Source organism: Azolla caroliniana, unplaced genomic scaffold, assembly GCF_043228905.1.
Source record: "Azolla caroliniana isolate FFs.n. ecotype wild unplaced genomic scaffold, voAzoCaro1.0.p SCAF_11, whole genome shotgun sequence".
Taxonomy (NCBI): domain Eukaryota; kingdom Viridiplantae; phylum Streptophyta; class Polypodiopsida; order Salviniales; family Salviniaceae; genus Azolla; species Azolla caroliniana.
The window spans coordinates 12746680-12762672 of NW_028230446.1; the positions used below are offsets into that span (position 1 = coordinate 12746680).

Below are 15993 nucleotides of genomic sequence, written 5' to 3' on the forward strand. Positions count from 1 at the left end.
TTCTAAGGCTCTATACTCAGCCTTAATAGATGATAATCCAATCATTGGTTGCTTTTTGGAGATCCATGAGATGACTCTTTGGCCCATCATTAAGGCATTGCCATTTATATAAGAAAACCAAACCAAATCGTTTACGAACTCTCAAGCCATTTAAACCAAACCATGTAAGAAAAGGTAAACCAAACCATTTAGAGAAAAGTTGAAACCAAACAAAACCATTCACTAAAACATTTAAGCCTAACCATTTATGTCAAACTAATTAAAAAAATTAAAAATACAATAAATTAAATATAGCATTTAACTTTAAATTAATTACATTAAAAAGGTATCAATGAAACCATTAAATTAAATATGCATTTAAACTAAATTAATTAAATCAATAAAAATTTATTTAAACCATTAATGGGGAAAAAACTAACCAATAAACCTTTAAACCAAACCACTTAAACCTATAAATCAATAAACGTAAGTTTTAGAACCAAACGATTTATTAATAATTCAAACTATACCAAAACATTTAACCATTTTAGAATCGATAAATTATTAAACTATGGCTTAATGGTGTGGTTTGGTTTGAGCCAAAACTAGGCCCATAGGTAATCACACATACACAAATATTCCACAAGCCCCATGAGCTTGCTTTAACCCATACAATGGATTCCTAAGTTTACAAACAAAATTTGAATATTTAGGGTTTCAAACCTTAATGTTGTGACTTGCAAGTCACCATTAAGAAAATCATTCTTTACATCCAATTGATATATTGGCCATCTTCTAGATGTGGTCACTCCAATAATTGTCCTAATTATGGTCATTTTTGCAACATGGTTGAATGTTCTTCATAGTCAACTCCATAGGATTGCGCAAATCTTTTTGCCATAAGCCTTGTCTTATACTCAACAATAGAACTATCAGAATTCCTCTTCACTTTATATACCCACTTGTTACCTATGACCTTCATCCCTTCTTGCTAACAATCGGCAACGGTTCGGTTTGAACAAACCAAACCATTGTCGCGATGTTTTTCAACACATATTGTGAAATCACCATCCAAAGATAATCAAGTAGTAGTTCAAATAAACTAATATTACAAAATCAACTTTTGTAATAAACGATGAAAAGATAGAAACATAGAAGCGGTAGTAAAAAAGAAAAAAAAAACGCAAGGCGTGGAATTGAGGAGCAAGGTAAAGAAAAAAGCTCATAATTTCTTCATCCGATGTCCAAATTAGAAAAGAAAAGATTCATAAGAAGGCTAACACAAAGGACTTTCCCAAAATATCTTGTATGACGAAATTGGACTTACAAAAAAAAGAAATACTCATAGAAATAAAACTCGACTCATATAGATAAGCTTTTTTTAGGCGAAAAAATAAAAGCAAGTCATAGAAAACCTATAAATAAGAGTTATTCTTAATAAGAAAGGGGAGAGATTGATGGGGATTTGAAGAAGAAAAGATTTATGTTTTCTCTCTCATACTCTTATACCCTAAAAGGGGATATAGAAAAAAAATCATGTAACAAAATGAGTCCATTAGATTGATGATTTAGTAATAAAAAACTTTCCATGTTTCCTCTCTCATACTCTCTTACTTTAACTTTATTTATGTATAAGTATAACTAAGTGTTATTCGTACTCACTTACTCTAATCGTTCTTACTCCTAAGCATACTTATTAAGTACTATTCAATCTTCCATCTCGCATAATCTCTTACTCAAAGATTTTCTTGTGCATAACTATAATCAAGTATTAATCAATCTGTCATACTATCTTACTCAATCATTCTCTCAATACTATCTTACTATTATTCGAAGGAAATATCTCATCTTAAAACTTAAAGTGCATAAATCGTTTAGCCCTAAATCCTTCCAGTCCAGAACCTCAGAGGTTCCGCCTCACGATCCGCACTTACTAGAGGATTTTCATGACATAATCAATTGGTGAACCCGACGTGAAAGCGGGTGGCAAGGAGATGGAGAATCAACAAGAGGCTATGAACATGATGACGATGATGGTCAACTGCATACTACAAGAACAACGCGTGATTTCGGAGATCAAATCGGTAGTAGAGCGGTTTGTGCAAAGAAACAGACAATTCAATGGAAATGATGTGTCACGCTATCTGCGTGACTACAAGGCGGAGATGATGCGATGTGGGATAACGGAAGGATTGCAAGTAATATCCTTCAATCGGGTGGCCACGGATGAGCTACAAGAGAGAATCCACAAGATGCGACAACAAAACCCGACATGGGGGTCCTTTGAAGAAGCTTTACGAGAGGCATATGACTACAAGAGATTGAAGGAACGAGATCGATGCGAGTTTGACCAGTGGGTGGCATCAACGAAGACCCAATGAAGGGAAACACAAGCATTCCTAGAGTTCGAGCATCGTTTTGCTCGACTCTCAGAGCGGGAACAAAGATTGGTGGGGGAGGATAAAGTCCTAATGTTCGTAAGATCGATCAATCGGAAATAAAGGATGGACATCGAGATCGAACTCAAAGATGATGACGGTGCAAATGGCCTTACCAAGGATTGGACTGAAGTCGAAAGAGTATGCCGAAGATATGATAAGAGGAAGATGAGAATATCGTCGGAAACAACATGGCTTATAAGGGATGATTGATTAAGGATAAACGATGTGGTTGATATGAAGGCCGAATTACGATTCGACGGTACCACAAGAGAGGGTGTGGAACAAGGCATCCTCTTCTCTTGCGAAAGAACGATGGCTAAGGATAAGATCGATGACTTGAGAGTGGAGACCATCACTTCAAGGGTGGAAGAAGGTTTCGGGATACGAGTGTCTGAAACATCGAGTGAGACAGGGGTAAGCATAATCGATGCTTGCATGATCGAGGGAGATAAAGAGTGTGAGGCGGACGCGATTGAGGAGGTAGCCACGAAAGATGACATCGAATCGGAGGTGGCTATGGATGAGTCAATGGTGGATGGCCGTATCAAAACTTTCCCACCACTAATTCCAAAGGCAACATGAGACCGAAGAGACGGAAGGTGGCAGGGAGAAAACGAAGGTCGAAGTTGATGCATACGATGGAGAGATAGCCGAGAAGGTGGCTATGGGTGAAACAACGGAGGACAATAATAGCGAGGATTCCTGCCCACTAATTCTAGAGACTTTGACGGGTGTTTCCGAGAACCAACGTGAGACCAGAGAGATGGGAGATGACGGCAAGGAAGGTAAAGTCGGAAGCTGGTTCGGATGGAAGATGATCTGTCCAAAATTCTGATCTAAACAAAAGTCGAACCAAGTGGAAGTGGATTCGACTTAAATCCGATCGATTGAGCCCGACCCGGACGGAAATCGTTCCAGGCGGAAGCTGATCGGATGAGACCAATTTGGAAAGAAGCTAATCTGGCTCAACTGGAGGTCGAACCGGTCAAGCCTAGTGAACACGAGGAAAAGGAAGCCAACCCAAACCAAAACCGATCGGTCGAACCCGAACTGGAAGGGGGCCGACTCACTCGAAACTGACCAACCAAATCTGATTCGGCCGAACGCAAATACGGATGGAAGCCGACCTAGCCGAAAGCCGATCAGACGAGACCAATCCGAAAAGAAGCTAATCCAACTCAACCGGAGGTTGAAGCAATTGAGGCCGGTGAACACGAGGAAGAGGCCAACCATGCACACTACCACGGATGACAAGGGCCAAGAGGATTTGAAGGGTGTTACCGAGGATGAGATCTCAACAAAGAAGGAGGGCTCTAACATGCAGATTGTCAACTCTAATGCGTGATTGTACGATGAAGGTGGACGAAGTGCGGAGTGTCTTGACCAAGGAGATAGTCGGAACGAAGGTGGCACATGCATGAGACATGAAGGGTTAAGCTCAAAAAGAGCACAAGGAGCCATGAGAACCGGTCATGGCAATGCAAAGAGTGAACGAAGAATATGGTGGATCGGATGACGACAATGGTTCGGGTGGAAAAAATCGATGTGCTCAAAATAGAGAGACAAAGTCGACATAGCAAGAGAAATGAAGGATGCTACGAATGAAGGAGAGTAACAAGCATCGGAACCTTTGACACATACCGGAGGATGTGCGGGTTCGGAGGGGGCGAGTGTTGTAGTGTATTTTGTACACTACGTGAAAAACGTATAAAGTACCCGATTTAATAAATATGAAGGAAACGAAGAAAATATGAGCATACATGTTACATGCATAAGGCAAGATTCAAACCTTGTACCTCCATGTAATAATTTAAAGGCTTACCACTACACTAACACATCATGAGTGTTAGAAAAGTCGATATCCGCATAAAAAGGTTATTTCACACATATTTTTTAGGAAAAAGCTTTAGTTAGAAGAAAACGCATGATAGAAAAAAGCTACACATGCACATCTAGCGTGCATGAACACTATAGTCAATAAACAACGCATGAGGTTAGAAAAAACATGTTAGAGAAAGCATATAGTCTATAGATAGAGAAAGCATGGAGTCCATAGTTAGAGAAAAACCATGGATTGTGAAGACTCTCTCCTCACTATATAAGGATAGGTGCACAATGTAATTAAGAGAGAAAATTATGGATGAAAAATCATTAGGGTTCAAAAATAATGATTAATAAAATAAATTATGCTTGTGGGATTCACAAGTTTTCTATATCTATTAAGGTTTTAAATATTAATAAAATAAATAAACTATACTCGTGGGATTCACGAGGTTTCTATGTTCTTCTCTATCAGTCTAAGTACATATTCTTACATAAATATTAATCAATAAAATACATTATACTTGTGGGATTCACAAGTTTCTAATAATCTACTCATAATTAGAACCGTCTCAAATTCTTCCTCCTCCTAGTCCAAAACCCCAGCGGTTCCCACCCGACTCACGCAACGATCCGGCGCCGAAAGTCGCGAAATCACGCTTAATGGTTAAAATGGTTCGGTTTGGGTTCATGTTCAGGTTCATGTTTTTTTTAACAGTTTGGTTCAGTTTCAATAGTTTAACGGTTTTTTATTTTTTATTTTTTAAGAAATTTTAAATTTTAAATTTATTTTAAAAGAAATCTTTTCATTTTGAAGCCTTATTCTCACATTTTAGGAAAATCTTTAAATTTTTGAAAATTTAAAATTTAAAATAACGAAATATTTTAAATTTTAAAATTAGAATTTTGATCTAAGTTGAAAACTGAAACCAAACCACGAAACTGTGGGTTTAACGATTCGAAAAAAAATTAACGGTTCGGTTCAACTTTCAAACTTTTTTAATGATTCGGTTTTGACACTCTCAAACCGAACCGTTGATTATTGTTATTTCTTGCCTTGGAACTAGATTCCAAGTGGTGTTGTCTTCAAGGGCTTTGTAATCTTCTTCCATACCTTGTTGCCATTCCTTTGTGTCTTTAGCATTTTCATAAGTATAAGAGTCATTATCTTTTATAACCCTAGACATGAAATCATAATGACAACCAATATAACTATCATAGATAAACCTTGAGATTGGATGGTTTACCTTTCTTTCTTTCTTTCTTTCTTTCTTTCTTTCTTTTTTCTTTTTCTTTTTCCAAAAAAAACTCCTTCCATTAGTTATAAAAATTTACAAATGAGATTATTATGTACAAATCCTTGTAAGGACGCGATAGTTCCATCTTATGTGGATGCCCACTAACTCAAGAAAGGGAGAGGACGACCATTGTTGGATGAAGGCTATTCGTTGTCTTTCAACTCCATCAGAGTCGCCCTTGAGGCCATCATATTGGCTCTTTAGAGTGGCTACAATTTCACTCCATATCTCTTGTAGTAACATTGTTGGATGCGCGGTTTGGTTGGAGAAGACCCGTCTACACCGTTGTTTCCATAGAATCCAAAGAGTTATTGGGCTGACCAATTCCACCACAACTTGAGATTTGTCATTAAGAGGAGTTGAGTGGACATTGTTGATGGTGGAGAAAAAAACCTCTTGTGCTTTTATCACCAAAGTCATCCCCTCCTCCTGATGCTCGTATCTACCAACTAGGGTCTGCCATGATAGCCAACATATATTTCCCCACTTGATTGAGCCTTGCACCTGGCATAATTGCAACAAGCGGCCAACCCCCCAACATATTTGATGGGACGTTGGGCAGTCCCACAAAGCGTGTCGTATTGATTCTACTGCATTTGGACACTCTACACAATTAGGAGAGCTAAGGTTCCCACGTTGTCATTCTCCCACCGGTAGTGACTTGTGTATTAATAACCATTGGAACGTTGTAATTCGCCTCGCGTGTTGTTGTTTCTAGATTTTTGGCCAAAACTTGGTGATAATTGTGTGAGGAACTTTATATGTGTGCCAAACCTTTGCAGCAGCCGGCTCTTGGGCGGTTTGAGCAGCTAGAATGTGGCGACCCAATCTAGTTGTGAACTGGAAGAAAGGGATGGGTTTGCTTCCTTGTCCCGCTTAAGGATCACGCCATGTCCATTGCAAAGGGTCCCAACTGACCTTACGTAGCCATGTGTTTTCATGAGTACATATGTGCCAATCGGGTTGTACTTTGATCGGATTAGGATCTACAATCCATTTATGACCAGTATATGCGAGTACTCAAATTGCATTATTCTGTGTTGGTGTCTCAGTGTCTCGCAATTCAGAGCCTTCGATCTTGTCTGGTGTTCTCGTACCTCTCGGGGTCAAAGATATCTCCTCCTCGTAGCCTATCCATTTCTCCATTGTCGTCCTTTGAGTAGTGGCTTCCCTAACCAATAGAGCGTTAATGATTTCTGATCTCATAGTCCATCCGCCCCTGATTCCATGGAGTATGTTGGCTGATCTTGTAGTGGCAGTGACATAAACCGTCTCCAACATTCTATACTTTTTCCTGGACTTTCTGCAATGTATCCCCATGATAACCCCTTACTTGATCCAAGTAGTTGATTAGATTCATCCTTGATACATGGGTTCCATAGGATACGTTGGCTGAGCCAAGCAGGTTCGGAACTCGGTTAATTGCACTTGAGCCCTCTTCTAATGTCACACCATGCCTTCCACATGGATGCACTGAATCTATCCTCCAATTGGCGGGAGAAACTAGGTTTGAGATCCATGTTTAGAATCTATCCCGTTTGGGGGGCCCAATTGACCCCTTTTCGTGGCCTAAAGTAAGCGAAACGTAACCGCAGTAGCATTTTCCAACAATAATTTCCTAGTTGGAGTTCTCGCACCACAAATTTGGCAAGTAAGGCTTTTGATTATGAGAGTAAATGAAGGTCAAGAACGGTAAACCAAACGATGGTTTACCCTTCATGACCTTCATTTATCTCCTCATGGTGAAATAAAACTCCTTTGTCTTGGTGATTTCACTTCAATTTTTGATGTGGCTCCCTCTTCTAACATCGGTTCATCGAGATCTTCAACTTCACCACCAATTTCATCAAGTTCTACCAATCTTGCTTTTCCTTTATTTACTAACTCTTGGAGACACACTTATAACCTTTTTGTTCCATAGCATAACCAATAAATATACATCTTTCGGCCCTTGCATCCATTCTACCTCTCAATTCTTGTGGCACATGTGTAACATATACACCCAAATGCTCTAATGTGTGAGGGATCTAGTTTCCTTAAACTCCATGCCTCATCAAGTGTCATGTCATGCACTATTGATCTTAGTGTTTTGATGTTGCAAACTGTTTCCTTCTCAACCTGTACCTCGAACCTTTTGCATATCAAACACATCTAATTTTTGCTTTATACAATACAACAATACTTTTCTAGAGTAGTTATCAATGAAGGTTACAAAATACTTGTTACCTGCAAGTGAGAGCGTTTTGGTTGGCCCCCATACATCTGTGTGCACAAGGTCTAACACATCAATGTGCTACATATCCACTCTTCTTGAAAGGTTGCCTAGTAAACTTGCCTAGTTGGCAAGCTTTAGACATCTCACGCAACAATTGTAATGAAAAATGTGGTAGACATGTTCATAAATGGGCACTTGGCTTTGGAAAAATGTACATCTTATTTACCACATGCTTAATTCTTGTCTTGTATGCAATCTAGAATGCCTTTCCACTTATGTTCTTTTTAATTGGTGTAGAACCCTTAACCCTATTGTTCATATACGCAACTCTCACCATTTAAGCTATGTTCTAATATTCTATTAATTTTCTTCTTCATACATTTTCTGCTAGTGTCACTTTGACCATAGTCCTAACATCATGCCACATCATGATAATATTCTCCATTTGCACATGCCACATCATGACAATGTCACACTTGGTTCTTCTTCTTGAGCACCACCTTGAGGTATGTGTGTTGAAACATTTGATTGTCTACTTTTTCATTGTTGAGAAGAGTGGAAGTGGGTCTCGATCACGCTTGAGCTACTAATGATATGCTAATTAATAAAAAAGAATCTAATCTCTATCTTCAATCAAATCACATTTACATAGTTAGTGTTAGCACTAAACACATGAGAAACTTTACCACATTTGACAATGCTTTATAGAGAGTGAAGTAATAAAAAATCTCCAACACAACATACCTTCCGTCTATCCATGCGATATGTAAATATAAGGCCTTCGGTATTCAAGGGCTTAAAGGGCAACAACATCAGAAACTCAATCTCATTGCCCTACACCTAATGGCAAAAACAATCACACATTCAACCTCATTGTGCGTACACCTAATGGCTTGAGCAATCATGCACTTTATTTCATCATTAATTGATTTTGACCATCTTGCACTACTTTGCATTATTGCCTTCTTGAACATAGTATATGGCGCCTTTCCTCTTATCTATGGGTGACCTCTTAATTTAGTCTTTAAAGTATCAACTAAGGTCTCAATTCACTAGTATTTGATTGTTTGGAAAAATGTTATTTATGAGATTTATTATAAGCCATGAACATTCCTTGATAGTTTCATGTTCTCATTAGCTTGAGCTTTCACAATCCTACATTTGTTTTCATCATTGCCATCTTGAATCGTTCTTCCTATGTATAAATGGTATCCCTTCTGAAGAAAATGGATGATGGGATGAGTTCAAGCCCCAAGATGAGGAACCAGATGCGTCCTTGCAAGAAAATTGGATTAGAGAAATTAGAGTGGTTCATGTCAAATTGTATGTCTCTGATGCTTGAATGGCAACATCACAAATTATATGACACTTTCCTCTATAACCATTATTCGCCTTTTTGTAATCTATTCACACATGGATGCATGGCGAGAGACTCATATGAACCCAAATATAAAAAATTTCAACAATCATTAAATATTGCTCCTCATTTCTATCGACTTTTATAATGTTTCGATGTATCAATGAGTGAAGAGTAAAAATCCTAGAGTTCTATTATTGCATAGAATAGATTTATTTGCGACATGGACAACTTGATTCATCATTATCGTTAATATTTTATGGCAACTCTAACTGTTTTTTCTTGTTGCCTCATTTTGTTTTAAGAATTCAAACAACTCAACTGCTCGATGCTATTTTCATTCCTCATCAGAGAACTTTTTTATTGTTATATTATGGTTGTAGAAAAAGTGCCAAAGGTTTGGTAGTTAGTTGTCTTACATCACAAGTAAGTTGGTACCTAATTGCAAGCTTAGGCTAATTCTATGACATTATTATAATTTGTTTGTTCGAGTGTAGATGCCATTGCACATGGCACCTTTCTCTCACTAAAGGATCAACAAACATAAATTGAAGACCATATCTAAAACACAAAACATCAATGGCCATTGATTATTAGTTTATACATTGAGTGTACAATCAATTGACCATTTCTTATGATAACGTCTTTCGTGTGAATTGAGAAGCGTATTTCAAAGAAAAGCTTCGACACATCAAAAAAGAGAAGATCCGACAGCTCACCTTCCAAGCCAAAGCATAATGTTCATTGTGATATATTCATAAGGCTACGACACTACATATAATATAGACAAAAGGAGTTGAAACCCCAAAAGAATTATCAACTTTCATTCAGTTAATTATTTGTCAATTTAGAGCATCAATCTCATGTTCAAATTCCATGGCATAATAGAATTTTTTACAGTATTTTAATGCAAGATTTTCAAATGGCTCATTTTCATTGTAGCATAATGTTCTTAGAAAATCTGGTAGAGTGTCAACTTTGAGCATACACTCATTTCTACAACAACGCAATCCTCTTGTATTCACTAATTATACCTAATCAGCTGCTTTTCCCGACTGATCAGTTCATTTCGCTATACAGAGTAAATGTCATCCTTGGGAAAGTTAACACCACATCACTTACATTGCATTGACATTACAAGTAACCATCTTTGTAACAATTCCAGAATATGGCAATGAAATGCTTTCCATCAGACACGCACGCACACATATATATATACATATATATATACAACAAACATCTGGTGAGGTTGAGAAATTTTGCCACCCAAACAGTAACTGTGTTAATTTTAAACCTGATTGCCCTCATATCACCAAAAATTAATGTCACTATTTTGATCATTCTACCACCTAGAGTTAAAACTCGTAAAAAGAAAGCCTCCAAAAACAAAGATATAGAACGTAACACTCTTGGCTTCTGACGCTCTCTCAAATCATTGGATAGCTCCAAAAGCTTCTACAATGACACGTATATCATGAGAATTTAACAATCAATTCCTCGGGGGGTTTGTTTTTTAAGCCTTCACAATCAGTAGAGATGCCTCTCTTTATAAATGAGAGCTCCTGGAAGCGCTTTACAAACAAATGATCGACTAAAATGCTAGCACAAAGGGAGGGCGGTCATTGCGGTTGCCCGCAACAGAGCGGTAAACATAGAGGCTCTCTACAAGCATTGTGTTGTCGGGGCCATTGGTTTGTATGATCTCGACATTAAGCCTCGGCTTCTGACGGGCAAGCCAATGGCAACCAGCCACTGTAACACGGCAATTCGACATCCAGAGAGACCTCATTGACTCGTACCTATGCAATCCCGAAAGAAGACCCATGTCGCCGAACGGGCTATCCCGGATCTCAAGCTTCTTGAGGCTTATGCAACCCCGAAGCACATGCTGAAGCCCGACATCAGTCTCTCCAGCGAAAGCTACCGATAGCCTCTCCAAGTTCTTCCCATACATACCTATGTACTCAAATGCCTTGTCGGTGAGCAATCCCGACAAAGACAACCTCCGTAATGCCTTACAATTCCTTACAATTGCGCCAAACCCCTCATCCATAGGTGCATTCGTGGTGTGGTCAGGCCTTGACGGCTCCATTATGCATAAACGAAAACACACAAGCTTATGGCAACTCTTTGCCATCATCTCCACGGCCACATTTGTCATCTGGCCACAAAAGTAGAGAATTGACCTCAATTCAGGGCAACCTTGTGCAATGTACATAAGGCCTTCTTCAGTCACACCTTGTCCAGCCTCTCCTCTGCTGCCCGGGTATACACGGAAATCACGTAGATCCTTGCATGATGATGCCACAGCTTGTAGGCCTTTGTCCTCCACAGTATCCATCACCTGCAATGCAAACAAATGGTTAGAAACAACTCCCTACGTTCAACAAATGATTTTTTGGGACATACAGAGTCCCAAAGAAATTATAGAAATTATGTCACATTTACTTGAATGCTCATCACAGTGATGCAAAAATGCCATTTTTTAACATATGACATCAAGGTCATGTTCTCATATGTTTCAAGACCTGCAATACTAGCAATCTGCTTGTTCTCTGCAAAACCTTTGTGTATAAATGGAAACTCGCTCTTAACTAAGACATCTCCATTGGTTTCATTGTACATCATCACTCTCAACATTAACACAGGTAAAACATACATTGGCAATCAATAAAAAAATTTGTGGTTTTCTCGCATAAACCATAAGTAAGAGTTCTGCAACTAACCCATAGTTTGCGCAGATTGTAGCAATGACTGACAACATCAGCTAGCTCTCCATCACATATCGGTGAATAGCTCAAGTTAAGTGAAACCAAACTGGAGCAAATTGGATATATAATCGAAAGATAACCCGGTGTGATGATCCAAAATCCTGATAAAGATCGCAACTGGGTGCAATTCCGGAGACAAACACTAAGACTAGTTTGATCCTCTACTGGAACAGCGGGTGAAAATGAACCAACACCGAGCTCAATGAGGTGTGGAAGCTTTGAAACAAGAAGCTTTAGCTGAGTTAAAGACACCGCCCTATTCAGCTTCAAAATCTCCAAACCTGTGCATCGGTTTACAAGAGATTCTAATGCCTCGAAATCAAGTTCATGGTCAAGATCTTTGAAATCGAGAGACACCAGAGAAGTGCATCCTGGCGAGAAGGCATTCAACCACGTTCCAGAAACTTGGTCTAATGTGTTTTCAGTGAGCTCCAAGTGTGTTAAATGCCTGGAAAAAAGCAAAAAACTAGATTGAAGATTTTGGCATGCTATTCTTGGGGATTAGATCTAATGGTATCATATGCATTGTGCAACTATACAAATATGCAGAGTGTAATGTAAAAGAACACACAGATCCTATTTCTAACCTTAAACCCTCTACAGACACAATGATGGATGCGAATGAAACTACGGGATAATTTAAGACATTGACGACAGAACACAAAACTATATGTCCCTAAACCCTAAAGCATTAATGAGTCATAATAGTTCTGTACAAATCTTTAAACAGAACCAAGATCCCAATTTCATAGATCTTTCAACACTAAATCACAGGCATTCATGAAGCAGAACAGTTGAACCAGAAGCCGTAGATCCGAAGGCATTGACAAGGCATAATCTCTCATAGACATTAACACCAAAACCAATCCTCTGTGCCCTATAACTATGGCATCCTAGAGATCTCTAAACCCTACACCTGATGGGCATTAACGATGCATAATAATTTTATAGATCAGGTTTTACCTCGAATGTGTTCATATGTACACATTAAACCACAGAGAGAAAAAAAACTTATTCCTAGATCATATATCTCTACACCCTAAATTCATGGCATTCGCAGAAATTTTTAAACACAAAAGAACAAAACAAAATATCCTAAACCCCCATTACTTAAGAAACCATAGATCCCTAGATCACCTAAACCATAGATCTCCATCCATGGCATTTTCTAAGTTGATTATCATCCTCCTTCTTCATTACTTATACCTGCAATTCGCTGTTATGCTAGCGAGGCCTTCAGTGCTGAACCCGTCACAGCTTGTGAGAGAGAGGACCTTCAGGTTTGGGAATGAGGTAGCAGCGAGGTTGAGGCACTCATCTGAGAGTGTCATCCTCTTCAGTCGGAGCTCTTCGAGAAAAGGATGAGAGGATCGGAGCGCTCCGATCCATGGGTCAACAAAAGCCCCCCAATCACGGGGCACGAAATCGAAGTCAGCAAACCTAGGCTTCCCTTTCAACACAAGAGACTTTAGGTTCGCGAAGCGCCTCGCGACTCTCTCCGGAGAGATCGCATAACAATTCCCGACATACACCTCTTTCCTCACAGAAGACTCTAGAAGATTCCAGGACTTGCACACCAGAGATACTGCATTCCTGTCTTTGTGCGTGGTTATGAAGCCCAGGATGTGGGCCAGCGAATCTTCGTCCATGAGAGAGAGTGTCTCATGATGCCATTTCCCTTCTCTTCCGTCCTCTCCTTCTTCCCCTCCATCTTCTTTTTCTTCCTCCTTTGGTACTTGTTTCTCTTCTTTCTTGTTGATGGCGCTCATTCTTTCCTCATCCTCTCTGCGACGCTTCTGCTTCGGCCTCATAAGAGCTGCTTCTTCTTCTTCTTCTGTGTGTGTGTGTGTGTGTGTGTGTGTGTGTGTTCCTCTCTCTCTCTTGATTATTACAGTGTTCCGCCCTCTTACTCTCTTTCCTCTACACTGTCAAACTTGGTCTGTTTCCCTCTGTCTGCATCTTGCTCTGTTTCTCTCTCTCTCTCTCTCTCTCTCTCTCTCTCTCTCTCTCTTCCGTCTACTCTCTGTCTCTTGCTCTGTTTTTCTCTCTCCTGCACTCTCTCTCCATCTGTCTGTCTATACATACGTTCTCTCTCTCTCTCTCTCTCTCTCTCTCTCTGTCTGTATGTCTGTGGATCGATCGAAAGAACTGTAGGGCGATGAAATTGAGAGGTATCCTTAAAAGCCCAGAAGGCTAGAAAGAGAATACATACATAAATATATGTATAAGAAAAAACTGGGGGAAGGGAGAGAGACGTGTAGTACAGAGTACTTACAGAGATGGAGACAGCAGGCAAATATGTATGTATAAGAAGAAGATAATAGAAGAAGAAGAAGAAGAAGAAGATAGAAAAGGAAAAAGAAGAGTAAAAATGAAATGAAGAGAAAAGAGCTCTAGGGATCCCCCCCCCCCCCCAAGTGATGGGTTTGCCTGTGTAGTGCCCAACGACCTCCCCTCTCATTTTGCGCACTCCTGTCCAAACGAGTCGTGGTGGCGCCTTCGGTTCGTTTGCTCTTTCGGGCCGGGAGGCAGAGATCCCATTACAAGGCTTCCTGGGATAGGTTCCCAAAAGTGCACATCAATTTCCTGCCCCCCCCCCTTTTTTGAATACACAAACTAGAAAAGCGGTCGATAGCAAGCACGAACTCTTCGCGAGACCACCCACGGCTTTTGGACACCCCCTTCCATCAGGTTAATCATTTCCAAACGATGCACAACACCAACTCGTGCGCAAGTTGTGGGGGGGGGGGGGGGGGAGAACAAGCATCTCCTATTGAGCCGAGGGATGAACCTTGTACTAGAAATCGCTCACGAGAAAGAAAGAGAAACGAGTATCTCCTGCTAACTGAGGGATGAACCTTGTACTAGTAAGAAGGAGAAAGCATTGTCATGAGTTGATCTTGATGTGTCATGATGAAACCTCATAATTGAATCTGCACATCATCTTCACGAGTCTATTGGCTAGAGATATATTGAGTGACCTATCAAATTGTGGTCATCCATGAGGTCTATGTGTAGACCTAGCAATCCACATGGTCTCCATACATGTAGTCTTCCATGAATTGATGAGTCAATCTTGTCATATTTGTCTATGCAAGGTTATATGAGTGTTCATAATGAATCTCCTCCATTTTAGGTGGAAATCCAACTTGCTAAACAATGAAACCTTTTTCCATAAATACGCCACATTATGATTTTATTCTTGTGGGGGATGGGTGTTTCCTATAATTACATTCGCTTAGGAGAGTTTCACAAAATGAATGAGTGTATAGCATTCTAGAGACCATACCTAAGGCTTGTTGATAATATCTGCCAATTAAGAGTAGGAAAGTTACCAAAACTATGCCAAAGATTGACGAGGTCACACAATGATTAAAGTTTAACAACATGAGTTTTCACCTATTTTGTTTTTATCATTCAATATGTCATAGCCTTATGTGTAGTGTGTTTGTTTTTCCTACAAAGATAAACTCTGATGTGAACAATATCATCTTAGATAGTAGTCTTGTTACACATTGTAGTTGCAAGAAGATTGTAGTTCCTAATAGCATGAGTATTCACTTTAATGTTATGTTTTCATCATTCATTATATCATTGCATTCTGTACAGTTCATGCCTCATGATAATTCACATGTGAATGTGATCAACTTAGATAGTAGACTTAGTTAAGCATTTTGTTGGATCTTAAACCTATATATGGTGTGCATGGGTACATTATATATGTTTGGATGTGTTGTACATGTCACTTAAGACAAATTCATTGACGTAGTTGCACAAAGATTAACGTTTATAAGAACACAAGTATTCATGTGTCTTGTTTTCATCATGCATTATATCATCGTCTTATGTACAATGTAAGCATTTTCCCCACATGATAACTCACCTTTGAAGAAGATTTAACTAAGATTGGCATCTTATTAAGTACCATTGTTGCACAATGATTACAATTTCCAATGGCACAAGTTACAACTATTCACTTCTTTGGTTTCCATCATTCATTAGATCATTGTCTTATGTATAGTTGATGTGTTTTTCCCACATGATAATTTGCATGTTAAAGAGATCAACTTAGTGGTCTTCATGAAGAATCATGTTGCGTTTTAAATTCGGT

The 15993-nt window shown here is 39.2% G+C and overlaps 1 protein-coding gene across 1 annotated transcript; it reads right to left on the reverse strand.

Moving 5' to 3' along the window:
* Window positions 1-10473: 10473 nt before the first annotated feature.
* LOC147857828 (protein AUXIN SIGNALING F-BOX 2-like) lies at window positions 10474-13741 on the reverse strand. The gene is made up of 3 exons (XM_087327203.1): window positions 13089-13741; window positions 11838-12330; window positions 10474-11455 (listed from the first exon to the last, which is right to left on the reverse strand). Exons 1-3 carry the CDS (start codon window positions 13691-13693, stop codon window positions 10703-10705), a joined length of 1851 nt encoding a protein of 616 aa, XP_087183329.1. The 5' UTR covers window positions 13694-13741; the 3' UTR covers window positions 10474-10702.
* Between the last annotated feature and the right edge of the window lie 2252 nt (window positions 13742-15993).

What these genes read in the sequence shown, in the direction of transcription:
- LOC147857828 (XM_087327203.1), bottom strand. Translation starts at nt 13,693, where the DNA reads ATGAGGCCGAAGCAGAAGCGTCGCAGAGAGGATGAGGAAAGAATGAGC. An exon ending in AGCATAACAGCGAATTGCAG is followed by an intron (nt 12,331 to 13,088) that starts GTATAAGTAATG and finishes GCTTTTTTCCAG; the next exon opens with GCATTTAACACACTTGGAGC. An exon ending in ACAATCTGCGCAAACTATGG is followed by an intron (nt 11,456 to 11,837) that starts GTTAGTTGCAGA and finishes TTTGCATTGCAG; the next exon opens with GTGATGGATACTGTGGAGGA.